A 24,041-nucleotide genomic window follows, 5' to 3' on the forward strand; every position below is an offset into this window, starting at 1 on the left:
TCGGGGTAATTTTGTGACTAAGTTAGTGTGAGATGTGGCTACGGTTCAGCACAAGTATGAGAGAGAACATGAGCAAGAACTCTTAACACGAGAGATTTTGAGTGATTAAGATATAGAAGGTGAGAAACGATTATATATTGTAATTGTATTGTTCTCTTTAATCTAGTGAAGTATATAACCTCCTGTGAATGTAGACATTTTTTTGATGAACCACTTACAATCACTTATATATTGTGTTGCGGTTGTCTGTTTGCTTGTTGATTGGTTCTTTATTGTCATTTGTATCACTTCGGTTCATTAAATCCAAGGTCTTAAGATGTTCTTTGTATTATTATTTGACAAAAGTGCCAACTGAGCATAAGTGACACTAATTTTGGTTTCAAACATTGTCTTCATCACATACTATTGCAGCACTCACATCCAAAAATAAATGGGTGGGGTTTTGATAAATACTAAGCAGATTATCTACCTTCTTTAAATCTCTCATGAGTTAGCACTACCTCGGAGAACCCCCATGACAGTGACAATCCAATTTTCACATTGCATTTTCCTATTTTGATCAACGTGAGCTTTCTTTAATGAACTTCTGATCCGATACATGTACTATTATTCTAATTATTTTCTTTTCATAGTGGAATTGCATTACTATGGCCAGTGTTTTGCATTTTGTTATCCGGTAAATCACGAAAGAATGATTCCCAATTTGGCTAGGAGATATCTCGTGATAAAGACTTCGCAAATCAAGAGGTGAAAATTAAGTCAATTTTTTGTTTCATTGATTTTGTATTTACTTACAATTCGAACTTGTAATTGGTACAGTATATAAACCCAAACCCTGGTTCTTTTAAGAAGAAGACATAAGAGTCATTACACAGATTTATTCACAAAGAGACTGAGAAAAGAGATAACTCGAGAGATTCGCCATTCTTATAAACTCTCAATAACATTATTTTTCCATTGATCCATATCAAATCCGTAAGTCTCAAGTAGATTCCTACACAGATTCATGCATCTAGAATCATGCATACTTGTGGTTGGTGCAAAAAATCACACCAACACGTCTTATTTGAACCAAGATTTGGGCCCAATTGTCTAGTTATAACAACGTTGAGTTTTGGGTCGTTTGAAGGTGTTCCTAATAGCACCCAGCAATATTTAACACCTAACTCTCTATATTACATCAAGGCATTCAGCAACAACCCATTAGATTGCATTTTATTATTATATTACGGTTGAAAGATGGACTAAGGGACCCTTGATTTTGGAGAAACTGGTGAATAAAACTTCAAGGTTTAGATCAACGCAATTTTTTTTTTTTTTTTTTCTTTTGCATTATGCTCTCGATCTTTTATTTATTTCACCCTCATAAATTTGATTGTGTGAAAGATGAGGTCCATTAAGGTTAAAAAAAAAAAAAACCAGACCCAGTGGCTGGCAGCTGCCGGCATGCTTATTAATGCCGTAAATATGATTCCACCAATAATTTTCTATTAATAATATACACGTATATATTCATGCATGTACCAATCACCATTCCTCCAATTGGACTTCAATGGAAGACACAGTGCAATGATATATTGCCTCTTCATTTTTCAGTAACAAGTTTGTCCTAAACAACTAATATCGGCTTCAGGCTCTACAATGAATTTTGCAATTAATAATCTATATACATGTATTCAGGACTTATATTAGTTTCTTTTTGACCATGATTTATTCGCTAATTTTTAGTAGAAGATCATAGGAACATAAGCATGGAGGAGCAAAATGATCTATAAGGGAAAAATTAAGGCTGCTGGGGAAGATGGTGTGATGGTCTCTCTCTATTAAAGATCACTTTTGTAAAGCACCATCAACTCCAGGAGGAAACGCTGTACCTATTCTGTAGTTTGTGATTGAGATTATATTTCCTATGTTGTGCATTGAACTCTCCAGCTAAGCAGCCGGCAACTAATCTTAATGAATGGAATGTATGACGACAAATTTAATTTAGGCAGCGACTCAATTAGGTCAACTATTTGTTTGGTAAGGTAATTAACAAATATTCTCTCATTAAACAAGGCTGAAGACCCTAGCTAACTATTGTTAAATCCAAAGCTTAATTATATTAAAAAAGTTTCGATTATTACATCACCTGATGTAATCGCTATGGATTAAATTAAACGAAGAATTAAACTGACCATCTATTTGATCAGAAAAGGGAGACTTATCGAAGCCAATTAACACAAGTACTGGAGGATCGTCGGCGTGCATGCAATTCAAGATTATATGCCTGGTTGAAGTTTTGAACCAAACTTCGCAGTAAGGTACGCATGGACATTCTGCTCATGGACTTTTGTGTTTTAATTATAACGCTTAAGTCAGAGTTCGAGATTGTAATTACTTGTGTCAAATATGTTAATTTTGCCATGCATATTACTGATAATTTCTGAGCCCAAAACTCAGTACAATTTGGAGTATTCAGAGTACAGGGAAGGATGAGTAACAATGGTGTTCAGTGTTATATATAATCACTTTACAGTTCTTTAATTAAAGACACCAAATTTGGACTGCATTGGGATTATTTATTATAGATACATATCAAGAAACCATAATTTTTTTTGTTTAATTACCTTGTCATACTTGATACAGGTGAGATTTGCAAGAAATTCGATCCGAAGGTTTCTTTAAATTTCTTCCAAAGAAAATGGACTTGAATGTTCAGATCATCTCAAGAGAAACCATCCAACCTTCTTCTCCAACACCATCTCACCTAAAAATATATAAGCTCTCTCTTTTTGACCAGTTAGCTCCTCCTGTTTATGCACCTATTATTCTCTTTTACTCACCAACTGATGAAAATGATTCCAGCAAAAGATCTAATCATCTTAAAAAGTCCTTGTCGAAAACATTAACCAAATTCTACCCATTTGCCGGACGCGTCAAAGATGGTTTCTCAATAGAGTGTAATGATCGTGGTGCCATATTTATTGAAGCTCTTGTTGATTGTGATATGTCCATGGTCCTTAAACAACCAGAAATTGATCAGCTTCAACAGCTACTACCTGAAGTCAGTTCTGATCAGACGCTCCTAGCCGTCCAGGTCAATTACTTTGGTTGCGGCGGCATAGCGGTGAGTGTTTGCATTAGGCATGTGATTGGCGATGCCTCAGCAGCAGCACATTTTGTTAAAACCTGGGCCGCCATTGCATGTGGTGAAAATATTAATATTGATGATGCGATTTTAGATTGCACCTCTTTATTCCCTCCACAAAATTTCTTCGGCTTCTCAAAGAATATCAGCAAAAACCATGATTTGTTACTTAACGTTGCAATGAAAAGGTTCTTGTTTGATGGCTCCAAAATAGCCGCTCTGAGATCAAAAATAGGGAAGATTGGTCCGAGTCTGGATCATCCAACGCGTGTTGAGGCCGTCTCAGCACTCATTTGGAGTGCTGTGATAGCAATAGCTACAGAAAGAGACAAGACTATGCCGATGCATGTGGCAGCAACTGCTGTAAATTTGCGAAAGAGATTGAATCCACCGTTGCCGCAACAAAGTATTGGTAACATCTACCAAGGACAATGGCAAATTGGTTGATGGGGAAGACTACAAACTACAATGATTTAGCAGAAAAAATTCATGAATCCATAAAGAAGATGAACAATGAGTATATAAGGGAGCTTCATGAAGGTGGTGGGTACTTGAATATAATGAGAAATGCAGCTGAAGGACTTGTGTTGAGAATATGTCTCAGCTGCTGATTTGGCATGATGAGGTGGCTGCTGATTTGGTCAAGGATTGCTGCATAATGGATGGTTGCTGATTTGGTGCTGAAAGTTGTTAAACGTGTGTATTTTTAGATTTAGTCTTTGAAGTAGAGCTGGTCATGTGCTTGTTTTTAGGAATACGTTATCTCAGTAGTGAATAAGTTGTTAGTGGAGTCATGTTCAGTGTTTTTAGCAAGTTTGTTATGGATTTCTGTTACAAAATCCTGTATATATTTGCTGCTGATTCAATAAAGATTGTAGCAGTTTGCAGTCTGTATTAAGCCTTTTTTTGCATTATAGTTGCTTAGATTTTGTTCTTGCACAATTAAGACTACAAATTGGTATCAGAGCATTTTTTCTTAAGGGATCTGTGTGACGTTTGTGAGTAGTGTTATTTGCAAACACCAAACCAGAAAACAGAAACCTTGATTTAATGGCTTCCAATGCATTCTCTCCAGTTTCTCTACCAGTTTTCACTGGTGAAACTACACACTATCATACATGGGTAGTCAGAATGTCTGCTTATTTGCAAGCTGTGGACCTCTGGGAGGCAGTCGAGGAAGACTACGAAATTGACACATTACCTGACAATCCCACTGTGCAACAAATTAAGGTTCACAAGGAGAGAAGAACTAAGAAGTTCAAGGCCAAATCATGCCTCCATTTAGCAGTGTCTAAAGCATTATTTACCAAGATCATGAACTTGGAGTCAGCTTTTGAAATCTGGCAGTATCTCACGGAGGAGTTTCAAGGCAACGCGAGAACAAGAAGTATGCAGGTGTTAAATCTCAGAAGGGAATTCGAGCTCTAGAAGATGAAAGAGTCTGAGACTGTCAAGGAGTATGCAGATAGGCTTTTGAGCATTGTTAACCGAGTAAGGCTTCTTGGAGAGCAGTTTTCTGACAGAACGATTGTGGAGAAAATTCTGGTGACCTTACCTGAGAAGTTTGAAGCCAAGATATCTGCTTTGGAGGAGTTTAGAGATCTTGTAGAGATCTCATTGGCAGAACTTTTAAATGCTTTGCAGGCACAAGAGCAAAGGAGACAAATTAGAGAGGAGGGGTCTGTTGAAGGTGCTTTACAAGCAAAGTTGCAAATCTATAAAAGTGGTAAAGACAAGAGGACAAAATGGAGGAAACACAAAGGTGCTAGAGCTAGCAGCAGTAGTGGGAATGTAGGTGCTCAAAACAACAACATTAATGCTGGAAGGTTTCCTTCATGTCCTCACTGTGAAAGGACTAATCATTCTCAGAACATGGTGCTGGAGTAGGCCTGATGTTAAGTGCAATAGATGCAATCAAATGGGCCATGTGGAAAGAATTTGCAAGAGCAGAAGTAACAAGCAGGAAGATGAGGCTAAGGCTGTGGTTTAAGAGGAAGAAGAGCAACTGTTTGTTGCATCTTGTTTTGCAAGTAGTAGCTTGAGTGAGGCCTGGCTTATAGATAGTGGTTGTACAAACCACATGACGAATGATCCAGAGCTCTTCAAGGTGTTGGATAAGTCTGTCTTCTCCAAAGTCAAAGTCAGCAATGGAGAGTATGTTAAAGTTAAAGGTCGAGGGACCATAGCTATTGAAAGTGTTATAGGTACTAAACTAATCAATGATGTTTTATATGTACCTAGGATTGACCAAAATTTGCTAAGTGTTGGACAGCTTCTTGAGAAAGGGTTTAAGGTGTTTTTTGAGAGCAAGAGGTGTATCATTAAAGATGCAGAGGATCAGGAGGTGTTTACTATAAAGATGATAGGCAAGTGCTTTTCACTAGATCTCATGGAAGAGGAACAAGTTGCATATCAAATTTCATTAAACAATGCAGTGACATGGCATAAGAGATTGGGCCATTTTCACCATCAAGCACTCTTGTTTATGCAGAAGCATGAGTTGGTACAGGGCCTACCTCCACTGGAAAATCACTTACCAAGCTGCAAAGCTTGTCAATATGGCAAGCAAAATAGGTTGCCATTCCCTCAAAAATCTTGGAGAGCCTCACAGAAGTTGCAACTTGTGCATACTGACCTTGGAGGACCACTAAAGACTCCATCACTTAAAGGAAGCAGGTATTATATTGTTTTTATAGAGATCTGACAAGAATGTGTTGGATTTATTTTTTAAGGTTCAAGTTTGAAGTGGCTGGAGTGTTCTGGAGATACAGGGCTTTTGTGGAAAACCAAAGTGGCTGCAAGATGCAAATATTAAGGTCAGACAATGGGAAGGAGTACACCTCGACTCAATTCAATCAATTTTGTGAAGAAGCAGGCATTGAACACCAATTGACAACCTTCTATACTCCACAACAAAATGGAGTAAGTGAAAGAAAAAATAGATCGATCATGGAAATGACAAGGTGCATGTTGCATGAGAAGGGAATGCCTAAAAATTTTTGGGCAGAGGCTGCTAGTACTGTTGTTTCCTCTTAAACAGGCTGCCAACAAGGGCTTTGGAAAATAAAACTCCTTTTCAAGGCTGGTGTACCCTCCTTATTGAATCTAAAAATATTCGGTTGTTTGTGCTTTTCACATGTTCCTCAAGTGAAGAGGGACAAGCTTGATAAAAGGGTAGAGCCTGGAGTGTTTATTGGTTACAGCAGCTCTTCTAAAGCTTACAGAATTTTCCAACCACAAACTGGAAAAATTCTGACTAGCAGAGATGTTATGTTCATGGAAGACGAACAATGGAATTGGAATCAAACCAAGGAGGAACAAAGTTTAGAAATTCCATGTACTCATGACAGCAACATAGATGATCCACCTGTAAGAGGAACTAGATATCTCTCAGACATCTATCAAAAATGTAATATTGCTATGATGGAGCCTGCAGAGTACAAAGATGCTGAGAAACACCAAAGATGGGTGGAAGCCATGAAGGAAGAAATAAGAATGATTGAGAAAAACCATACTTGGGAGCTTGTTGATAAACCCCAAGATAGGAAAATTATTGGAGTTAAATGGGTGTTTAGAACTAAATACAACTCAAATGGTTCAGTCAACAAGTATAAAGCAAGACTTGTTGTTAAAGGGTATGCTCAAGTGTTTGGTGTGGACTTCTCAGAGACCTTTGCACCTGTTGCAAGGTTAGATACCATCAGAATGTTACTGGTATTAGCTGCACAAAGGGGTTGGAAAGTGTATCAATTGGATGTAAAGTCAGCATTCTTAAATGGTTTCTTGCAGGAGGAGATTTATGTTGAGCAACCAGAGGGATTTGTGGTGAAAGGTCATGAGGACAAGGTGTATCTACTAAGGAAGGCTTTGTATGGTCTTAAGCAGGTACCAAGAGCCTGGTACAACCGAATTAATTATCACTTGTTGAGCCTAGGCTTTGATAAGAGCCTTAGTGAAGCCACTTTGTAAGTGAGAAAGGTGGATTCTGACTTAATTATTGTATCTGTTTATGTTGATGATTTGCTTATCACAGGAGGAAATGAAAAGCTTATTAAAGACTTCAAGACAGAAATGTTCAAGGTGTTTGAAATGACTGATTTGGGCTTGATGTCTTATTTTCTTGGAATAAAGGTGAGGCAAAGGCAACAAGACATTTTTATTTGTCAGACTAAATATGCAAAGGAGATTCTAAAGAAGTTTCATATGGAGAGTTGCAAGGCTACAACAACTCCTATGGTTCAGAAGGAGAAGTTCAGCAAGGATGATGGGTCTAACAAAGTTGATGAAGGGTTATATCGAAGCTTAATAGGCTGCCTGATCTATCTCACAGCAACCAGGCCTGATATCTTATATGATGTGAGCATGCTCTCAAGATTTATGCACTGTGCTAGTGAAGTGCATCTTCAAGCAGCAAAGAGAGTTGTCAGATATGTGAAGGGCACTGCCAACTATGGTGTTAAGTTCTCATAGTGTTCAGTCCTTGAATTTCATGGCTTCTCAGATAGTGACTAGGCAGGTTCAATTGATGATATGAGGAGCACAACTGGATTTTGTTTCAGTTTTGGTTCAGAGGTGTTCTCATGGTGCTCTAAGAAGCAAGAGTTGGTTACTCAAAGTACTACAGAAGCTGAGTTTGTGGCTGCTACAGCAGCTGTCAATCAAGCTCTTTGGTTTAGGAAGGTGCTAATTGATCTACATATGGAGTAGAACGAAGGCACAAAGATTTTGGTTGACAACAAGGCAGCAATTTCCATTTCAAATAATCGTGTCTTTCATGGCAGGACAAAGCATTTTAAAATCAAATTATATTTCCTAAGGGAAATACAAAAGGAAGGAGAAGTATGTTTGGCTTACTGCAGAACGGAAGATCAAGTTGCTGATATATTTACCAAGGCCTTGTCCAAAACCAGGTTTGAGTTTCTAAGAGAAAAGCTAGGAATGTGCAGCATTTGATCCAAGGAGGAGTGTTGAGAATATGTCTCAGCTACTGATTTGGCATGATAAGGTGGCTGCTGATTTGGTCAAGGATTGCTGCATAATGGATGGTTGCTGATTTGGTGTTGAAAGTTGTTAAACGTGTGTATTTCCAGATTTAGTCTTTGAAGTAGAGCTGGTCATGTGCTTGTTTTTAGGAATATATTATCTCAGTAGTGAATAAGTTGTTAGTGGAGTCATGTTCAGTGTTTTTAGCAAGTTTGTTACGTATTTCTGTTACAAAATCCTATATATATTTGCTACTGATTCAATAAAGATTGTAGCAGTTTGCAGTCTGCATTAAGCCTTTTTTTGCATTATAGTTGCTCAGATTTTGTTCTTGCACAATTAAGACTACAACTTGGAAAGAGTTCAAACATAAAGGTATTTGGTTTCAGTAGTTGGTGTAGATTTCCTTTTTATGAAGCTGATTTTGGGTGGGGGAAGCCCATTTGGTTAAGCACGGCTCTGAAACTTAACAAAGTTGCTATATTCTTGGACACGAGTGATGGAAAGGGAATAGAAGCATGGGTGGGATTGTCCAAAGAGAACATGGATAAATTTGAACAAGACCCTGATATCCTTGCTTATGCTTCTTTCATTCCAAGCATTTGAGTGTTATTCATAATTAACACTTCATATAATAAGGGATTGTACTTAAGCCAGTTCAATAAGCTGAACACTCGGCACATCCAACTGCTAGAATATAAATAATTGCCGTTGGAAGGTCATAAAGTGCTTTATAATTGTATTTCTATGTCACTCTAGTTACAATGCTTTACAAAAGTGTTTTACGGAAGTGATTTTCCATCCCCACTAAATTATTTTAGTGAACATTTTTTTTTTTTTTGGGTGAATGGAAATAGTATTAAGAAAAAAAATGAATGAGACCCCAAAGAGAGTCTCTACAAAAGTTTATGCATCTTGGACATTCCCAGGAACCAAAAAATACAGCATATACAAAAAAGAAACAACATCATTTACAATCCTGACTACCCGTGATCTAACCTGAAGGAGGTCTAAAATAGCAAACCAACAGCACAAAAAAAGGGAGGCCTTGTATCAAAAAGTGTAGCCCCAAACCTTGTAACCAGTCCACATATTTGCAACAACATGCACTCCTGTCATTGGGGAGATAATGGCCACAAACAGAAGGTCTCTCTCTCTGAAGTGAAAGCCACATCCACAAAAAGGTCCAAACTTATATATTAGCAGCAACCTCACTACAGACCACAAACCAAAGAATCAGCCAACTGTCCCGCGGCCAAACTAAGTAATATTTGGTCTCTCTTTGGAAATCCCTATGAAAGCTAACCGAGAGCCACTCATCAGCCCACAAACAATTCCTGACACCAGCAAAAAATATAATAGACCTCGAACATGGGCAACAGCATGTCCGAATAAAGATTGATCCAAAGGCCATGATGGGTGGCGGCGGCAACATCAACCAAAAGAAACAAGAGATACAACTACAAAGGGCATACATAAAAAAAGAATGGGGCATCCTGCCGAGCATAAACAAAAATCTTCCTTTCATGCAAAACATAAACCAAAATTCCAGATTCCTTAGCCAAGAAGGGTAGCGCCAATAAAAATCCAGACTCCTCACACTCCCATAAAAAGGCCTCATAAAAAGGAATGGTAAAACAAGCTAGGGTGTGCCAGTTTTTATGCAATCCTTAGGAAGATTCCATTCTTCCACAACTTTACGGACTCTTCTGTTATCTTTGAACTTCAAAGAATGAAGTCTAAGTCTGACCTCCCCAAACAACAGAATTTCTAGCATATCTGTACTTCTCCGTGTGTTTTTGAATAATCGAAAGTTCCGCTCCTGCCATAAGAAATACACCATAGCCCTAAATAACAATTTACAGACAACATTTTGAATCTTTTTACCTCTAAATTTAGTTATGCACCAGTTTACAATGTCAATCCATTCCCCTGGTGGTGGTCGAAACTGCCCCTTAATTTGAACAGCCTTCCACACTTTTTGGGAGTAAGGGCAATCAAAAAATAGGTGTTCATGTGAATCCATGGGGCCATTGCAGAGTCTACAACAAAGTTCTGCTGAATTCATCCATCTTTGCATTCTGTCTTGCGTTAGAAGTTTTCAGTTAATGGCAAGCCAGGCAATAAAAGAATGGCGGGGTATACAAGTGCCATTCCAAATTAAAGAACACCAAGGGGCAGACCCATTTTCCATGTAAAGGTCTTTCCAAACTTGTCTAGTGGAGAATTTGACCATTTTTCCATTTTTATCCTGCCAATATAGGGTGTCCCTTGTGCCAACCATGGAGACAGGAGATGTGTGATTGGTTACCACTGGATATTCTTCTCCAAGAATTTCAGGCCACTCCCATAACCCATTTCTAAAAATGTCACTCACTCGGGCATTATGCCCCAACCCTGAAAGGTAGAAGATCTGTGAAGGAACAATCTCGTCAAGGGGTCCCTATGGGTGCCAATTATCAAACCACGAAAAAGTATCTTGTCTATTACCAAGAGTAGTCCGAATATGCTTTCTGACTTGTTCCCTCATTTTCAATAATTTACGCCAACACCAACTAGCATCCCATGCAACATTGATATTCCAAAAACTCCTCCCCTTCAGCCTGTACGTATGGATCCATTTGACCCATAAGGAGTCCTTTCCTGACAATATACTCCAAAGGTGGTACACCATCAATACAATGTTCTTACTTTCGAGAGACCGAATTCCCAGACCGCCTCATTTTTAGGAATACATACATCTTTCCATGCAACCCTTACCTTCCCTTTGCTCATGTCATTGCCAGACCACAGAAACGAGCACATAAGTTTTTCTATTGTCTGGATAACCGAGCCAGGAAGAATGAAGACAAAAGCCCAATAAATATGAATAGAAGAGAGCACCGAGATAATTAACTGTAGCCTACCAGCATAAGATAAACTTTGGGGACACCAAGATATCTGATAGGGAGTTTTCCCTTATCAAAGCCCATAATATTGTTAATAACAGCTTGGTGCTCATCTTTCACATTAAAGAAAAATGAGGAATTTTTGGCAATGTTTGGAACCAGGCCAGATACTTCAGAAAACTCTTTAAAGGGGTCTCTCAACACTTGAACCAAGAAAGGGTCCTCGTGGCAAAAGAGGAATAAGTCATCCGCAAAGCAAAGATGACTTATCCCAAGTTTATCACAACGGAAATGGTATTTGAAACCCCCTCTTTCCCGAGTTTTATGACGGATAATGAGAGATAAAACCTGCATTACCAATGTAAATAAGTGAGGGGAAAAGGAGTCCTCTTGCCTCAATCCTCTTTTCCTTGAAAGAACCCATGATGTTCCTCGTTTATAGCCACCGAAAAAGAAGGAGTGGTAACACATTCTTTGATCCAGCCTATCATTTTTTCCGAGAAGCCAAAATATTTCAAGGTTTGGATCAAGAAGCCCCAATCAACACTATCATAAGCTTCTTGTATATCCACTTTAAAAGCACATCTAGCAGCTCCAGTACTACTGTGGTAGTTCTTAAATAGCTCTTGAGCTAACAAAATATTGTCACTTATACGCCTGTCTAGAATCAAGGCTAATTGATTCACTTCCATAAGGTCTCCTAAGCACCATTTCACTTGGTTAGCTATAATTTTGGAAATGGCTTTGTAGAGCACATTACAGCAAGATATTGGTCGAAAATCACCCATTTTTTACGGCATTTCAGCTTTGGAACAAGCGTTATCACCATAGAGTTCACCTCCCTCAAAAGTTTACCATTGTTGAAGAAGTCAATAATTGCTTCTAACTCTTCATCCCCCACAATACTCCAAGCTGCTTTGAAGAATTTTGAGGAGTACCCATCTAGACCCGGAGCTTTGTCATCCTCAATATAAAAAATAACACTTTTAATTTCTTGTTTACTAAGCTCACGGATCATGTTCATGCAATTCACCTCAGATACTCTGGACTTGAACAAACTATTAAAGCCTTCCATACTTGAGACCAAGGGAGCTGTACCAAGGAGATTCTAATAATAATCCACAAAAGCTTTAGCCATAGCTTGACCTTCCACAATTTCATTCGAATCAAGAGACATTCTCTCTATTCGCCTGACATTCAAAGAAGATTTAAGAGATTTATGAAACAAGCCAGTATTCTGGTCCCTAACACTTAACTAGTGAATCTTGGACTTCTGTTTCAAAAGCCTTTCCTCATCCAACAATGCTTTCCTAAACGCCCCTGAAAAGACTACTTCTTGTTCCCTTAATTCTCTATTATGAGGGTCAACGTCAAGGACACTTTGAATATTTTCAACCACTTTCCTAAGCACTGCCACCTTCTGAGTGAGATTACCTTGCTTCCTATTAAGGGCTCTAAAGTAAGATTTGAGGGCTTTCAGCTTCTACACCACTGAGAATAATGGGAATCCAGGTATATGAGTATCCCAAACCTATTGAACCAATGGTCTAAAATCCTCCTTGTACACCAAATAGTTGAAAATTTTGAAAGGTCGAGGCTTACTCGACATGAGTTGGGGAAAAACGGTCACAGCAGGGTTGTGATCACTTATCCCTTGAGGAAAGAAAAATGTATTAGCTCTCGAAAAAGTAGCCATAAAAAGGGAATTACCCATCACCCTATCCAACTTTTTCATAACCCCATTAACCCCATGGGGTTTAACATTTGGGGCAGTTTATTAAAACAACCTCTCAAGTTTGAATTTAATTAAAAGGCTATCAAGTTTTAAAGTTTTAAGTAAATAGCCAAATTATTGATTAAGGGTAATTAAACTTGATTAGTGCTTAATTAGGATTAAAGAAGTATTATGTAATCTTTTAAAAATTATACTATATTCCCAAAAACCTGAAATTCTTGCAAACAAATCCAAACACCTTCTTCTTCCTCCCGCCATTAACGCATCTCCACCTTGGTTGCTATTTCTTCTTAGCTTCGTCTACATCTTCTTCTTCGTCTGCATCTTCTTCTTCGTCTACATCTTCTTCTTCCTCCTTCCTGTACATCTTCTTCTTCCTCATTCCTCTATATCTTCTTGTTCCTCCGCCATTAACACTTTCTTCTTCCTCCACCATTAACATCTTCTCCGCCAAAGATCCCCCTCCTCCTCCTCCTGACATTTCATGTAAGTATGTGTATCTCTTCTTTACATTTTATATTTAGATTTACAAAGATTTAATAATAGATAGCATTTGGGTTATGATTTTGATTTAGTTGTTTAGGTTGTTGGGTTGTGTTTGACGTAATGCAAGTTGAAAGGAGTGAAATTTGTAGAAAATTTGTTCTAGGTATAATGGATCGATTATAGATGGAGATGACTAAAAATGTGTTCTGGGTACGATGGATCGCTTAAGTGATCTGGTGTATCGCTTAAGCGATCTGATAGATCTGGTAATGCAGCAGATAGATCGCTTAAGCGATCAAGTATGTGGCATAAGATCGTTTAAGCGATCTAGTAAAAGTCTGGTGTATAGGAGCAAATCACTTAACCGATCAGTAAATGACATAAGATTGCTTAAGCGATACAGCAGATCATATAAGTGACTGTGCAGATTCTTTTTAAAATATTTGAACCCTTAGTACAACATTTAAGAATATTTTTTTTCTTGCATTACAGGTAGTTGGCTATTATCACACATGAGACAAGTTGTTTTGGGTATTGAATATTTTGGTGAGTGGGTGGAGGAAGAAAGTAGCTGGAAGTGGATTGGGAAGAGCAAAGAAGTTATACCAATTGCTATGAGCACAGAGGTTAGTTTTGATGAGTTGATTGATGAAATAATTAGAAGAGGTAATTTGAGTTGCTCGCGTAGTGATATAGTTGTGAAGTATGTTTTAAGCAGAGTTCCTGAACATTATAAGATACCTCCTACTATATTAAAGTCGGACGAAAGTGTGAAGTTATATATGATTGATGTGGCCGATAATAGTTCGAGACCGATTTTAAGGGTTTCTTTTATAGAAAAACCATTGGAAGTTGGTTCAAAGGAAGGGGATAGCGAGGAAGTAGGCGGAGATTTGCCTGGTTTTAATTTGAACTACGAGGCCATTGATTTGTTAGTTAAAAAATCAAGATTAGACGGTGAATTGAGTGGTGAGGAGGACATTGTAGAAGAGGTTGGTGATGGGGGGTAGAATGAAAATGTTGAGGAGGAGGACCCCGTACATGTTCCCACAGATGTAAAGATTCCTTTAAATACAGATTATGCAGAAGGCGTAGATTGTGAGGAAGAGAACACTATGGTCGTTTATGCAGGTTCAGAGGGGGCAATTGGAGGTAATAGTGAATCAGCTCATGTTTTTACAGATGGATCGGAGTTGCGCATAGGGTATTTATTTGACAACAAAGAGGAAGTGGTGAGGAAGCTAAAACTTGTTGCCGTGAGAGGTAATTTTGAGTTCATCACCAAAAAGTCAAATTCATTGGCTGTGATGGTTGCATGTCGTGACCGAAAGTACAAGTGGCGGGTTTATTGTAGAAGGTTGGCAAAGTCGGAAAAATTTATTCTTAGCACATATACCCGTGAGCACACATGTGGTTTGGGACACATTTCAGGTGAGCATCGACAAGCGTTCGCTGATGTTATTGGACAATTTGTCAAAAGTTGGTTCGTTGAAGGGAAATGTCCATCTCCTAAAGACATTCAGAGACTTGTGTGCAGAGAATTGAGATGTGCTGTTAGTTACTGGAAATGCTGAAAAGGGAGACAACATGCATAAGATTTTGTGAGGTACACGCTAGAGCACAGGTACGTAGTATTAGAAGTGTACCATTATATGCTTGAGTTGACCAACCAAGGTAGCAAGACGGCTTTGAAGTGGGACAGGAATATGATGTTTAAATATTTTTTTTGTTGCTTATGGTTCTGCTATAAGGGGTTTTGTAAACATGAGAAAGGTGTTGGCTGTTGATGGTTGCTTTCTGATGGGAAAATATGAAAGTACATTATTGGTGGCCACTGCACAGGACAGCGAGAATCACACATATCCTGTTGCATGGTGTGTGGTTGACTCTGAGAATGACGAGTCGTGGACTTGGTTTTTTTGGCAATTACGTACGATAGTGCCTGACAGTGACGAGTTGTGCATAATATCCGATAGGCACAACTCTATAAAAAAGGGGATTGCCACTATTTACCGTCAAGCACATCACGGATTCTGTATAAGGCACCTTGGTGAGAACATAAAACAAAAGTTTAAGTGTGTTGGCCTTCCTCAGACATACTACATGGCAGCACAAACTTATCGGGGTTGATGAGTTTGAGGAGCACTTCTAGCAAATCCGAATCAAGGATGATAGAGTTGCTAAGTATCTTGGACATGATGTTGGGTTCAAGCGATGGAGTAGAGCTTACTTTCCTGGAAGAAGGTTTGATGTCATGACCACGAATATAGCGGAGTCCATAAATTCGAAGTTGTTAATAGAAAGAGAGTTTCCAATAGTTGCACTTTTTGATGCAATCCAGAAGACATTGTCACGGTGGTTCCATGAGCATCGTACGGAGTTAGATAATTTTACTACAACCCTTGTTCCGTCAGCTGAAAAATTATTGCGAGAACGTATGGAACTGTCAAATGCACTGTTTGCCTATCCTCTTAATGCTCAAGAGTTCACTGTGCGCGGCTATAGTCCGGATGCCCTAGTTAACCTTGTTAGTAAAACTTGCAGCTGTAAAGTGCTTGACATTCAACGTTTACCTTATCCTCATGCACTAGCAGCATTGAAACACCAACGGAAGCCGGATTTTGGTTCAAGAATTTACATGGAACTTTGCTCCCCTCTCTATATGGCAGATCACTACATGCTAGCTTATTCAGAAACAATATATCCAGTGCCTCCAAAAGAGCAGTGGGTAGTGCCGCCAGAGTTGGCTAACATTATCATCCATCCGCCATTCAAGAAGACAGCAAAGGAGAGAAAAAGAGTCAAGCGTATTCCATCAGCCTCTGAGGTTCCCCAAAAGATGAATAAGTGCTCAATTTGCAAGCAACCTGACCACAAGAGAAGCAGTTGCTAGAAGTAATCACATGCAGATCCAGAAAATTAGGTTCGAAGAAGGATGGAATTCAGGGAGTTGCGAAAGCCAACCGTTGATGAGTTATTGTTTTCAATTATTGATGTTATAAATTTTATTGTTACCTTTAATAAATCATTCTTTATATTTCTTGTTACATGGCCTAAATATTTATTGGTGATTTTAGTTTGGAATTAGGTTGTCAAATTGAGGAAAAAGTATGGAATTAATACGTGTTGGTAATTTTAGTTTGTCAAAATTCAGGAGAAAAGCTGGAAAGTATATATTGCCCATGATCGCTTAAGCGACTAAGTATATCGCTTAAGCGACAAAGGGTTTTTCAAACAAGATCGCTTAAGCGATATCGACGATCGCTTAATCGACCAAGTGACAAAGAAAAGAATCGCTTAAGCGATATCTATGATCGCTTAAGCGACCCTGTGTAAATGAAGTTCCTTTAGTACGATCACTTAATCAACGAACGAAAAATTTTAAAATTTAACAAATGCACCCCCAACCTACCCAACTTCCCAGATTCCGGCCACCACCATTGGAATCCTATCGGGAAAGGGCGTTACGACACATAGTGGTCGGATCAGGCTGATAGGGCATCGATATGGCCTTTTCCGGCCAGATCAACCATGGATGTGGTCGGAAAAGGCCAAATCATGGCCAGATCTAGCCGTCGACGAATGAAAAAGTCGATATCTGGCCGTTTGTGATGGCCAAATATATGGCCATCGTTTTCGGTCAATGATGCCCAAGATTTGGCTGTCGTTGGTCGTCAACGTCGGCCATTTCTTTGAAAGTCGATGACGGCCAAATATGGCCTTTTTCGGCCAGATCCACAGTGGATCTAGCCGAAAAATGTCAAATCTGTGAATTACCAGCCATTTTCGATCGTTTGTAGCCGTCGGTGGTGCCAGAATCTGGGAAGTTGGTTGGGTGGGGGTGTTTTTGTTACTTTTTAAACTTTTTAGGCTGTATTAGAAATTAATTCAGTTAATGGGTCTAAAATTTATTAAAAATATACTAATATTTCCTAAATAATTAAACAAAGAAATATTTTGGGAATAGGATTTGTAATATTTATAGGAATATTCAACCAAACGCACCCGTTATGTTCTGAACAAAGAAGAAGAACATATGTTCACTAAGATTCCATGGTTACCTTTGAAATATAATAACGGTCATGATCCACTGAACACCTTTGCAAACCCTCTATGTTTAGCATAGACGTAAACAGTCTACACCTTACATGTTTCATACTGACGTAAAAGAACTATATGTTTAATATAAATATAATAACGGTCATAGTCCACTGAACACCTTTGTAAACCTTATATGTTTAGCATAGCGTTAATCGGTTAACCGATGCTCTGAAATACAATAAATAATATCTGAATACATAGGATCACTTAAGCAATCCTCTGTATTTACATAGTCGGTTAAGAGATCCGTCTGTATCGCTTAAGCGATTCTTTGCTTTTACTCTGGTCAATTAAGTGATCCGCCTGTATCGCTTAACCGATTCTTTGCTTTTACACCTGGTCGCTTAAGCGATCGGTAATCGCTTAAGCGATCTAGCCCGCGGCAGATGCCCATATCGAAAATCGCTTACGCTATCCATTTGTATCGCTTAAGCGATTTTCGTAAAAGACTCTTGATCGCTTAAGCGATTTGAGGTCGCTTAAGCGATCTTGGCCAAGGCAGAATGAATCTGACCAGATCTATGATCGCTTATGCGATCTTATCCGAGGCAGTATGAATATTTGCCCAGATCTATGATCGTTTAAGCGATTCTTCCTAAACGAGACTCTGTCGCTTAAGCGATTTAGGATCGCTTAAGCAATCTTGGCCAAGGCAGAATGAACATCTGCCCAGATGGATAATCACTTAAGCGATCTTATGTATCGCTTAAGCGATGCTTCGTAATAGACTCTTGGTCGCTTAAGCGATTTGAGATCGCTTAAGCGATCATATCTGGAAAAGTCTTGGTTGTTTAAGAGATATATGAGGTTGGCCATATACGTAATTGTTTGGTACCATGCCATTCTTTAAGTTAATTAATTTCAAAATGACTGTGATTGGGAAACATTTGTACATCACCCATTTATATCAATCTAATTCATCACAAATCAAAATATAAGAGACATCAATGTAACCTGTTTATCGAAACACAAAATAAAAAATAGGCATGGGATGCGGCAAATATCTAAATATATGGACAAGCTAACCATTAGCCCCAACTATGATGAATCAAATAATCACACCAGTACATCACACGTTGTAGTGATACACAAAATGAAACAAAACGCTAAAAAACCATTATCCAACTTGGGTGAAGCAAATGATCACACCATACATAGTAAATTCAAACTGCTAATGAGATATCTTATATGGAGAAAAAAAAAATATCTCCCAAATGTCAGATCCAATTCTTTACAATGATTTTGCAGGCACAAGGCTTTTGGCTGCCGCAAGAAGAGCCACAGCACAAGAATTTCTATACACTGCCTTTAATTTACTTTTTGATGCCAAAGAGTTTAATGTCACTAACACCTTTGCACAATCCCTTTATTGCAGATGCCTCCTCCTGCCAACCAGCCTTTGAGATGTTTTCGAATTCTGTTTGCCAGCAACCTCTCTAAGATCATTGTTTGGTACCATACCTTCCCAGCAACCTTTATTGCAGATGCCTCCTCTTGCCAACCAGCCTTTGAGAAGTTTCCTCTCATTATTTGCCAGGAACCTGCAAAATTTTTCGGCACACACCTGCAGACACATCAACTTTTGTAAATAAAAAAAAACACGTAAAAAAGTTACAGAGTGGATAAGTGAGAAGTTTACTCAGTCCGTGTCTTTCGGTAAAGCTCCATATAAGCATGACACCTGCAACATCAACACCACAACCTAAGTATCAACATCAAAATCACATAAACAACAAAATTCAAAGTCCAACTTTCATACCTTTTTATTGGGTTCTACTCACTCAAAACGGATTCATCTGCCCATGGAAGCAGTTGACAACCCAGCCCTCCCGACAGTCTCTCATTGTTTCGTCATTCAACCCGTCCATCGGGGTGTTGGTCATGTCGAACTCAATAAATTTCAGGGCATAGACCCCACATTCAGCACTACAATAGGAAGAAGACATTAGCATTAGAATAAACTTATAGAACAATTGTATTATGTAAGTTGGTTTTATACAAAATTTATCTTGACTCATTTATTGGGCTGGTAGAACGCTTAATTGGCCACTTTCCGGTTAGTACTTGATCACCCAAGTGCCCAAACATCCCGATGTCATGCAACTGTGCGGGAACAACCTAGACAGTGGCTCCAACTCGACCTCCAACTGCTTGTCTTGACAAATAGTGGGGTTGCAGTCAAGGATCTTCAGCAACCCCTCCTCTAGATGCGTAACGATTGCTATCCAGTGCATCTCTTTGACGAGGATGATGCAGTACACTCTTTTAACAAAGGTCCAACCGTGGCCATATTTGGGCCGATCCCCCCATATATACTGCATAATTCTGTCATCAAAATGAAAATCATCAGGGATGTAATCCAACTGTACTGGGGCCAATCTTTTTCGCTTCGATCCTTTTGCTGCACCACTAGCAACGACATTTTTAATTAAAGTGCAATATGCCGAAATAAACGTTTTTGGCCAAACACCACATCGGTGATGGCACAGTCTGGATACAACAGATCACCATCAGTAGTCCGTCGTAGCCTCATCAGTGCCAATATCTCATCGATGTGCTGCATCAAATAAAAACAACAAGATAAGTATGGAAAACATAGGCAAAAATAAGAAAAATTAAGCGAAAATAACTCACCGAGTCTTCAAGCCACGTGCCCATCGTCAACAACTTCTCAAACCATTCCTAGGGATAATCCCCTATCTTACACTTTATATGGCCATTACTTCCTGATCCATTGTAATAGGCATAGAAGAGTTTTTCTTTTCCTCTATTGGCCTATACAAATCGACATTTGAGTCCAATTTCCCTTGCCCACTTCCTCCCCCTTCCTCCATTTTTACATCTCCGCTTCTTTCGTCTCCCACCTCGCCCTCATCCATTATCACCACCCCACTTCCTCCACCAACCTCCTCAACCTCCTCCATTTCTGGTTCTTCCTCCATTTGTTTCTTAATTTTCTTCTTCTTTACCTGTGTCACTACCATGTAAGGCGATTTCACAAACTTGCTTCCTGCTCTCTCTTTTCAAGCCAGTTTGCACTTCAACCGCCTTTAATTCTCCAACAACTTCCTTCTCCATTGTACCAACTTCCCCCCACTGTACCAACTTTCTCTCCCAGCTATATCCACTTTCTCCTCCACCCTTTTCATGCACTCTTCCATCTTGTCAAACCTTGCATAAACGGCTGTTGTAAAAAATCTCAAACAGGTCATTTATGAGGTCAACAACCTCATTCTCTGACGCCAAGTCTCGGCAAAGTGGTACTTGTTGTACTGGTTTGCTGAGCATACGAACCTCTTCTCCCCTTCTCCCTATCCTCGGGCCTCCCGCCCATTGGAGCTTCATAATCCTCGTATCAACGACGTTGTCAAGCAATGGCATAACTGTCGTCACATACGTGACCTTTTAGGGCCCGTATTAGTGGTCTATCCGTTCATCCTTTATCCTCTATTGCTTTGAAAGAGTGCATAGTCCTCTTCGCTTCATCCCCAGTAGCGGTGAGAAAGGGACGGAGACTCCTTGCAATAAGAAACAAAACAAATCATTGATTGAAGCAAAATCAAAAAAGCAATGCTATTCAAAAGCTTAATCTTTTAATCTTACCCAGCCGCTTGAATCTCAACTCTATTAGTCGTAATCCAAATGGGTATACCTCTGGACATGCCACTACAACATCCTAGGGAATTCCTGTTCCACTTGGACTGTTGCTTCTCCCCCCTCTTAGCGAACACGGGATGGCCTCGTACATCCAAGCCACATTGTAAAAAAACAGTCCATATCATAATTCAAAAACATATATTATAAAAAATATAACAGAGAGCTATTAATATTTACCTACATTGCATGGAAGCCAAACAATTATACGTGCTTGGTTTAGCCTTCCCGCCCCATTCGGCATGCTTTAACTCCATGTCTGGTTTTTTCAAGCTCTTGATGGTTCGCTCAAAGATATCCGTCCCCAGGATAAGAATTAAAGAACTCTAAGTCGCTTGCAAACAAAACTAATCTTTCTCAACAGCTTTTGTTGAGTCACAGCCAATAAGATAGAATGTAAAAACAATAGCAAGCACACTTTATCTTCTCTCCATCATTAAACTGAACTGTTTCTAGCCTCTTCTCTAAAACTTGTCCTGTAATAGACTTTGCCCTCTGCAAAACCTTATTACGAAATTATGGCTCTCAGACTCGTCCTTATTACATCTGCCTCCGCCTTATGGCACTTCCCCGCATCGTAAGCCCGTCACCAAGGCATACTCCATCATCCCAAACCGTAGTGGCTTTCCGTCCACCACGAACCACATTTCATTTTTTTTCTTGCATTTACTGAGTGCAGCAACATGTAATGCACTCCCTGGCCCCAAAATGCGCTTTTCTAATTTGTTCCGATTCTTAAAAACTACTGAAACAAGTGCCATCGAAATCTCTTTCACCATGCCTCATTCCAGCTAAAATGACCCTATTCTGTCAAAAACATCCCAACTGACCTCACCATCACCCTTGCAGGGAAGTTGGTACATTCTCACTTATAGGCTCTAACTCATAGTCTCTACAGTTTACGGTCCGCACAATCTGGACAATCGATATAAAAAATGCAGCAACAAAAATAAACCAAAACAACTAATAAACAAAATATCAGCAACAAAAAATTACCACTGAGTCACTTAAAGATCTTGACTTACCTCGTGCAAGATCGCTTAAGCGAAAGAGTAAATAAGAATCTCTTAAGCCATACAAAAGATCGCTTATATATCTTTGATTCTGCCTCGACAAGATCGCTTAAGCGACCAAGAGTAAAATGAATCAATGCTTAAGCGATACAAAGGATCGTGCGATCATGAGTAAAACAGATTAATCGCTTAAGCGATACAAATGATCACTTAAGCGACAGTACAAGCAATATTCCCAAACAACGTACGCTTTCTTTGCCGGTCTCCCTCTGTCACCTGAATCCTCGGACGACTCTTCCTGGCCTGAATTCTCGCGAAATCTCTCCTGGCCTGAATCTCACTTGACTCTCGCTTCAGAACGTTTCGTTCTTCCTCGTCTGTGACGATGCGTCTCCTCCTGGGCTCTGGTGCTTGTCGTGTGTCGACTCGTGGTTGTATTGGTTTCTTGTGTTTTGGGCACTGCGTGCTTCTGGGTGGACACCTCACTGATCGAGATCGGAGCAACCATGAACTGTTGCGCCACCAGAATCTAAGATTCGAAGTGGGCTGGGTTTTCTCGTCATTGTAGTGTCAGCCATGTTTAGATTGAATTGTGTCAAAGTTTGCAGTTTCGATCGGAAATGGGGACTGTATCGCCAGAAATCGCATAGATTCCATTTAGGGTTAATGAATCGATTTTAGGGTTCAACAAATCGATCGAAAATCACAACTATATCGCCGGAATTCGCGACTGTATTTGGTTTAGGGTTCAGAAAATTGATTTAGGGTGCAAATTTGCAGGTGTTCGATAGGAAAAAATCGCGTCTCCCTTTCGTTTAAGATATCGCTTTTTGCCCTAATGAATTCGATTAAGCGAGGTGATATGGGGCTTGTTTGAGAAATTTCAAATTTTAAAAACTTCATTATTTTTGATTCGGCCCACATATGTTTTAATCTTTTCATTTAACCCATTTTACGTGTTAATTAATCCTAACTATGGCACGTCATCTTCTCTAAATTAAAAAAAAATGAAAAACAGTTTCAAGGCCATTTTCTTAAATCGAAACTTGGGATGGCCGGGCAGCTAATTTTCTCTTTAACATTCCACGTATACAAAATTCCGCTCTTATTAATCCTCCACCTTAGATCAACACATTCCCTAAATTCCTTCATGCTATGGTAAAATAAGAGACCCTCCCAGACTTTCACTATTTAGAGTTACATGAAGTCGCGATTAACAACCACGAATCATTTAGCATTTTCTCCTAAAATTCCAAATTACGCCAAAGCTCCCTCTATTATATGGTAGTTGGCAGCATAGATGACAGAGTAGAAAAAATAATTATCACTAGTAAGCCTTCGTGGAGACAATGCATAACTTGATCAGTTTTTCTCTGAACTTCCACCTGTAGAAAGCTGGATCCCATCCTAAACAATCATGCAGCCCTGATTCCCTTCATCAAAATTGCAATCCAATTCCATTTCTAAATGTATTATCAAAGATACGCAAACAATTATTGCAAGCTTCTCTGGTTTCAAGTAAAGCACAAAAAGAAATACAACGATCCTTCACAAAATTACGAACCTCCGCTTGCTTTAGGGGTTGGTAAGGCCCCTAAATTCCAACAAGCAATATAACCATAAAAATTAAGAACATACTGGGAGTTGCCCCTGCCTCCCCTGTATTAGTACCCTGTGGATGGTCCAAGTCAACAACCCCTTCCTAATGAATTCCACCCTTGAAGTCTTATCCGATTCAACATCCGAATTGCCCAACTCTATTCTTCTTCCATATCTTTCCTTGTCTTCACAACCACTAAGGACCCTGTATTCTTAGGATGACTAGGACGTTCATCTAGTCTCACCTCTAGGGTTGCGTAGACAATTGGAAGACATTACTCACACTGACAGTTGAATTTACTTTTTGTTCGCACGACTTTTGGAGCCACTAGCACCTAAAATGTCTCCCTCTAGTGATGTCCCTTTACCTTTTCTAGTAACAAGTTGGAACCATTCATTATCCACAGATTTCGCTTTATGCAAATCCCCACTCTCAACTCTACCCTCATGCT

At 39.2% G+C, this 24,041-nt stretch overlaps 2 protein-coding genes across 2 annotated transcripts; one reads left to right on the plus strand and one right to left on the minus strand.

Moving 5' to 3' along the window:
* Nucleotides 1-2,683: 2,683 nt before the first annotated feature.
* LOC116141795 (stemmadenine O-acetyltransferase-like) lies at nucleotides 2,684-8,719 on the plus strand. Its single transcript, XM_031427277.1, is given in 3 exon segments — nucleotides 2,684-3,551; nucleotides 3,554-3,697; nucleotides 8,451-8,719. Coding segments are annotated over 3 exon segments (1,281 nt in total).
* Nucleotides 8,720-9,852: 1,133 nt separating this feature from the next.
* Nucleotides 9,853-12,076, minus strand: LOC116141830. Its single transcript, XM_031427305.1, has 6 exons — nucleotides 11,797-12,076; nucleotides 11,448-11,701; nucleotides 11,020-11,349; nucleotides 10,874-10,933; nucleotides 10,425-10,556; nucleotides 9,853-9,960 (listed from the first exon to the last, which is right to left on the minus strand). Exons 1-6 carry the CDS (start codon nucleotides 12,074-12,076, stop codon nucleotides 9,853-9,855), a joined length of 1,164 nt encoding a protein of 387 aa, XP_031283165.1.
* Between the last annotated feature and the right edge of the window lie 11,965 nt (nucleotides 12,077-24,041).

The sequence above is a fragment of the Pistacia vera genome, unplaced genomic scaffold (assembly GCF_008641045.1).
Source record: "Pistacia vera cultivar Batoury unplaced genomic scaffold, PisVer_v2 Contig112, whole genome shotgun sequence".
Taxonomy (NCBI): domain Eukaryota; kingdom Viridiplantae; phylum Streptophyta; class Magnoliopsida; order Sapindales; family Anacardiaceae; genus Pistacia; species Pistacia vera.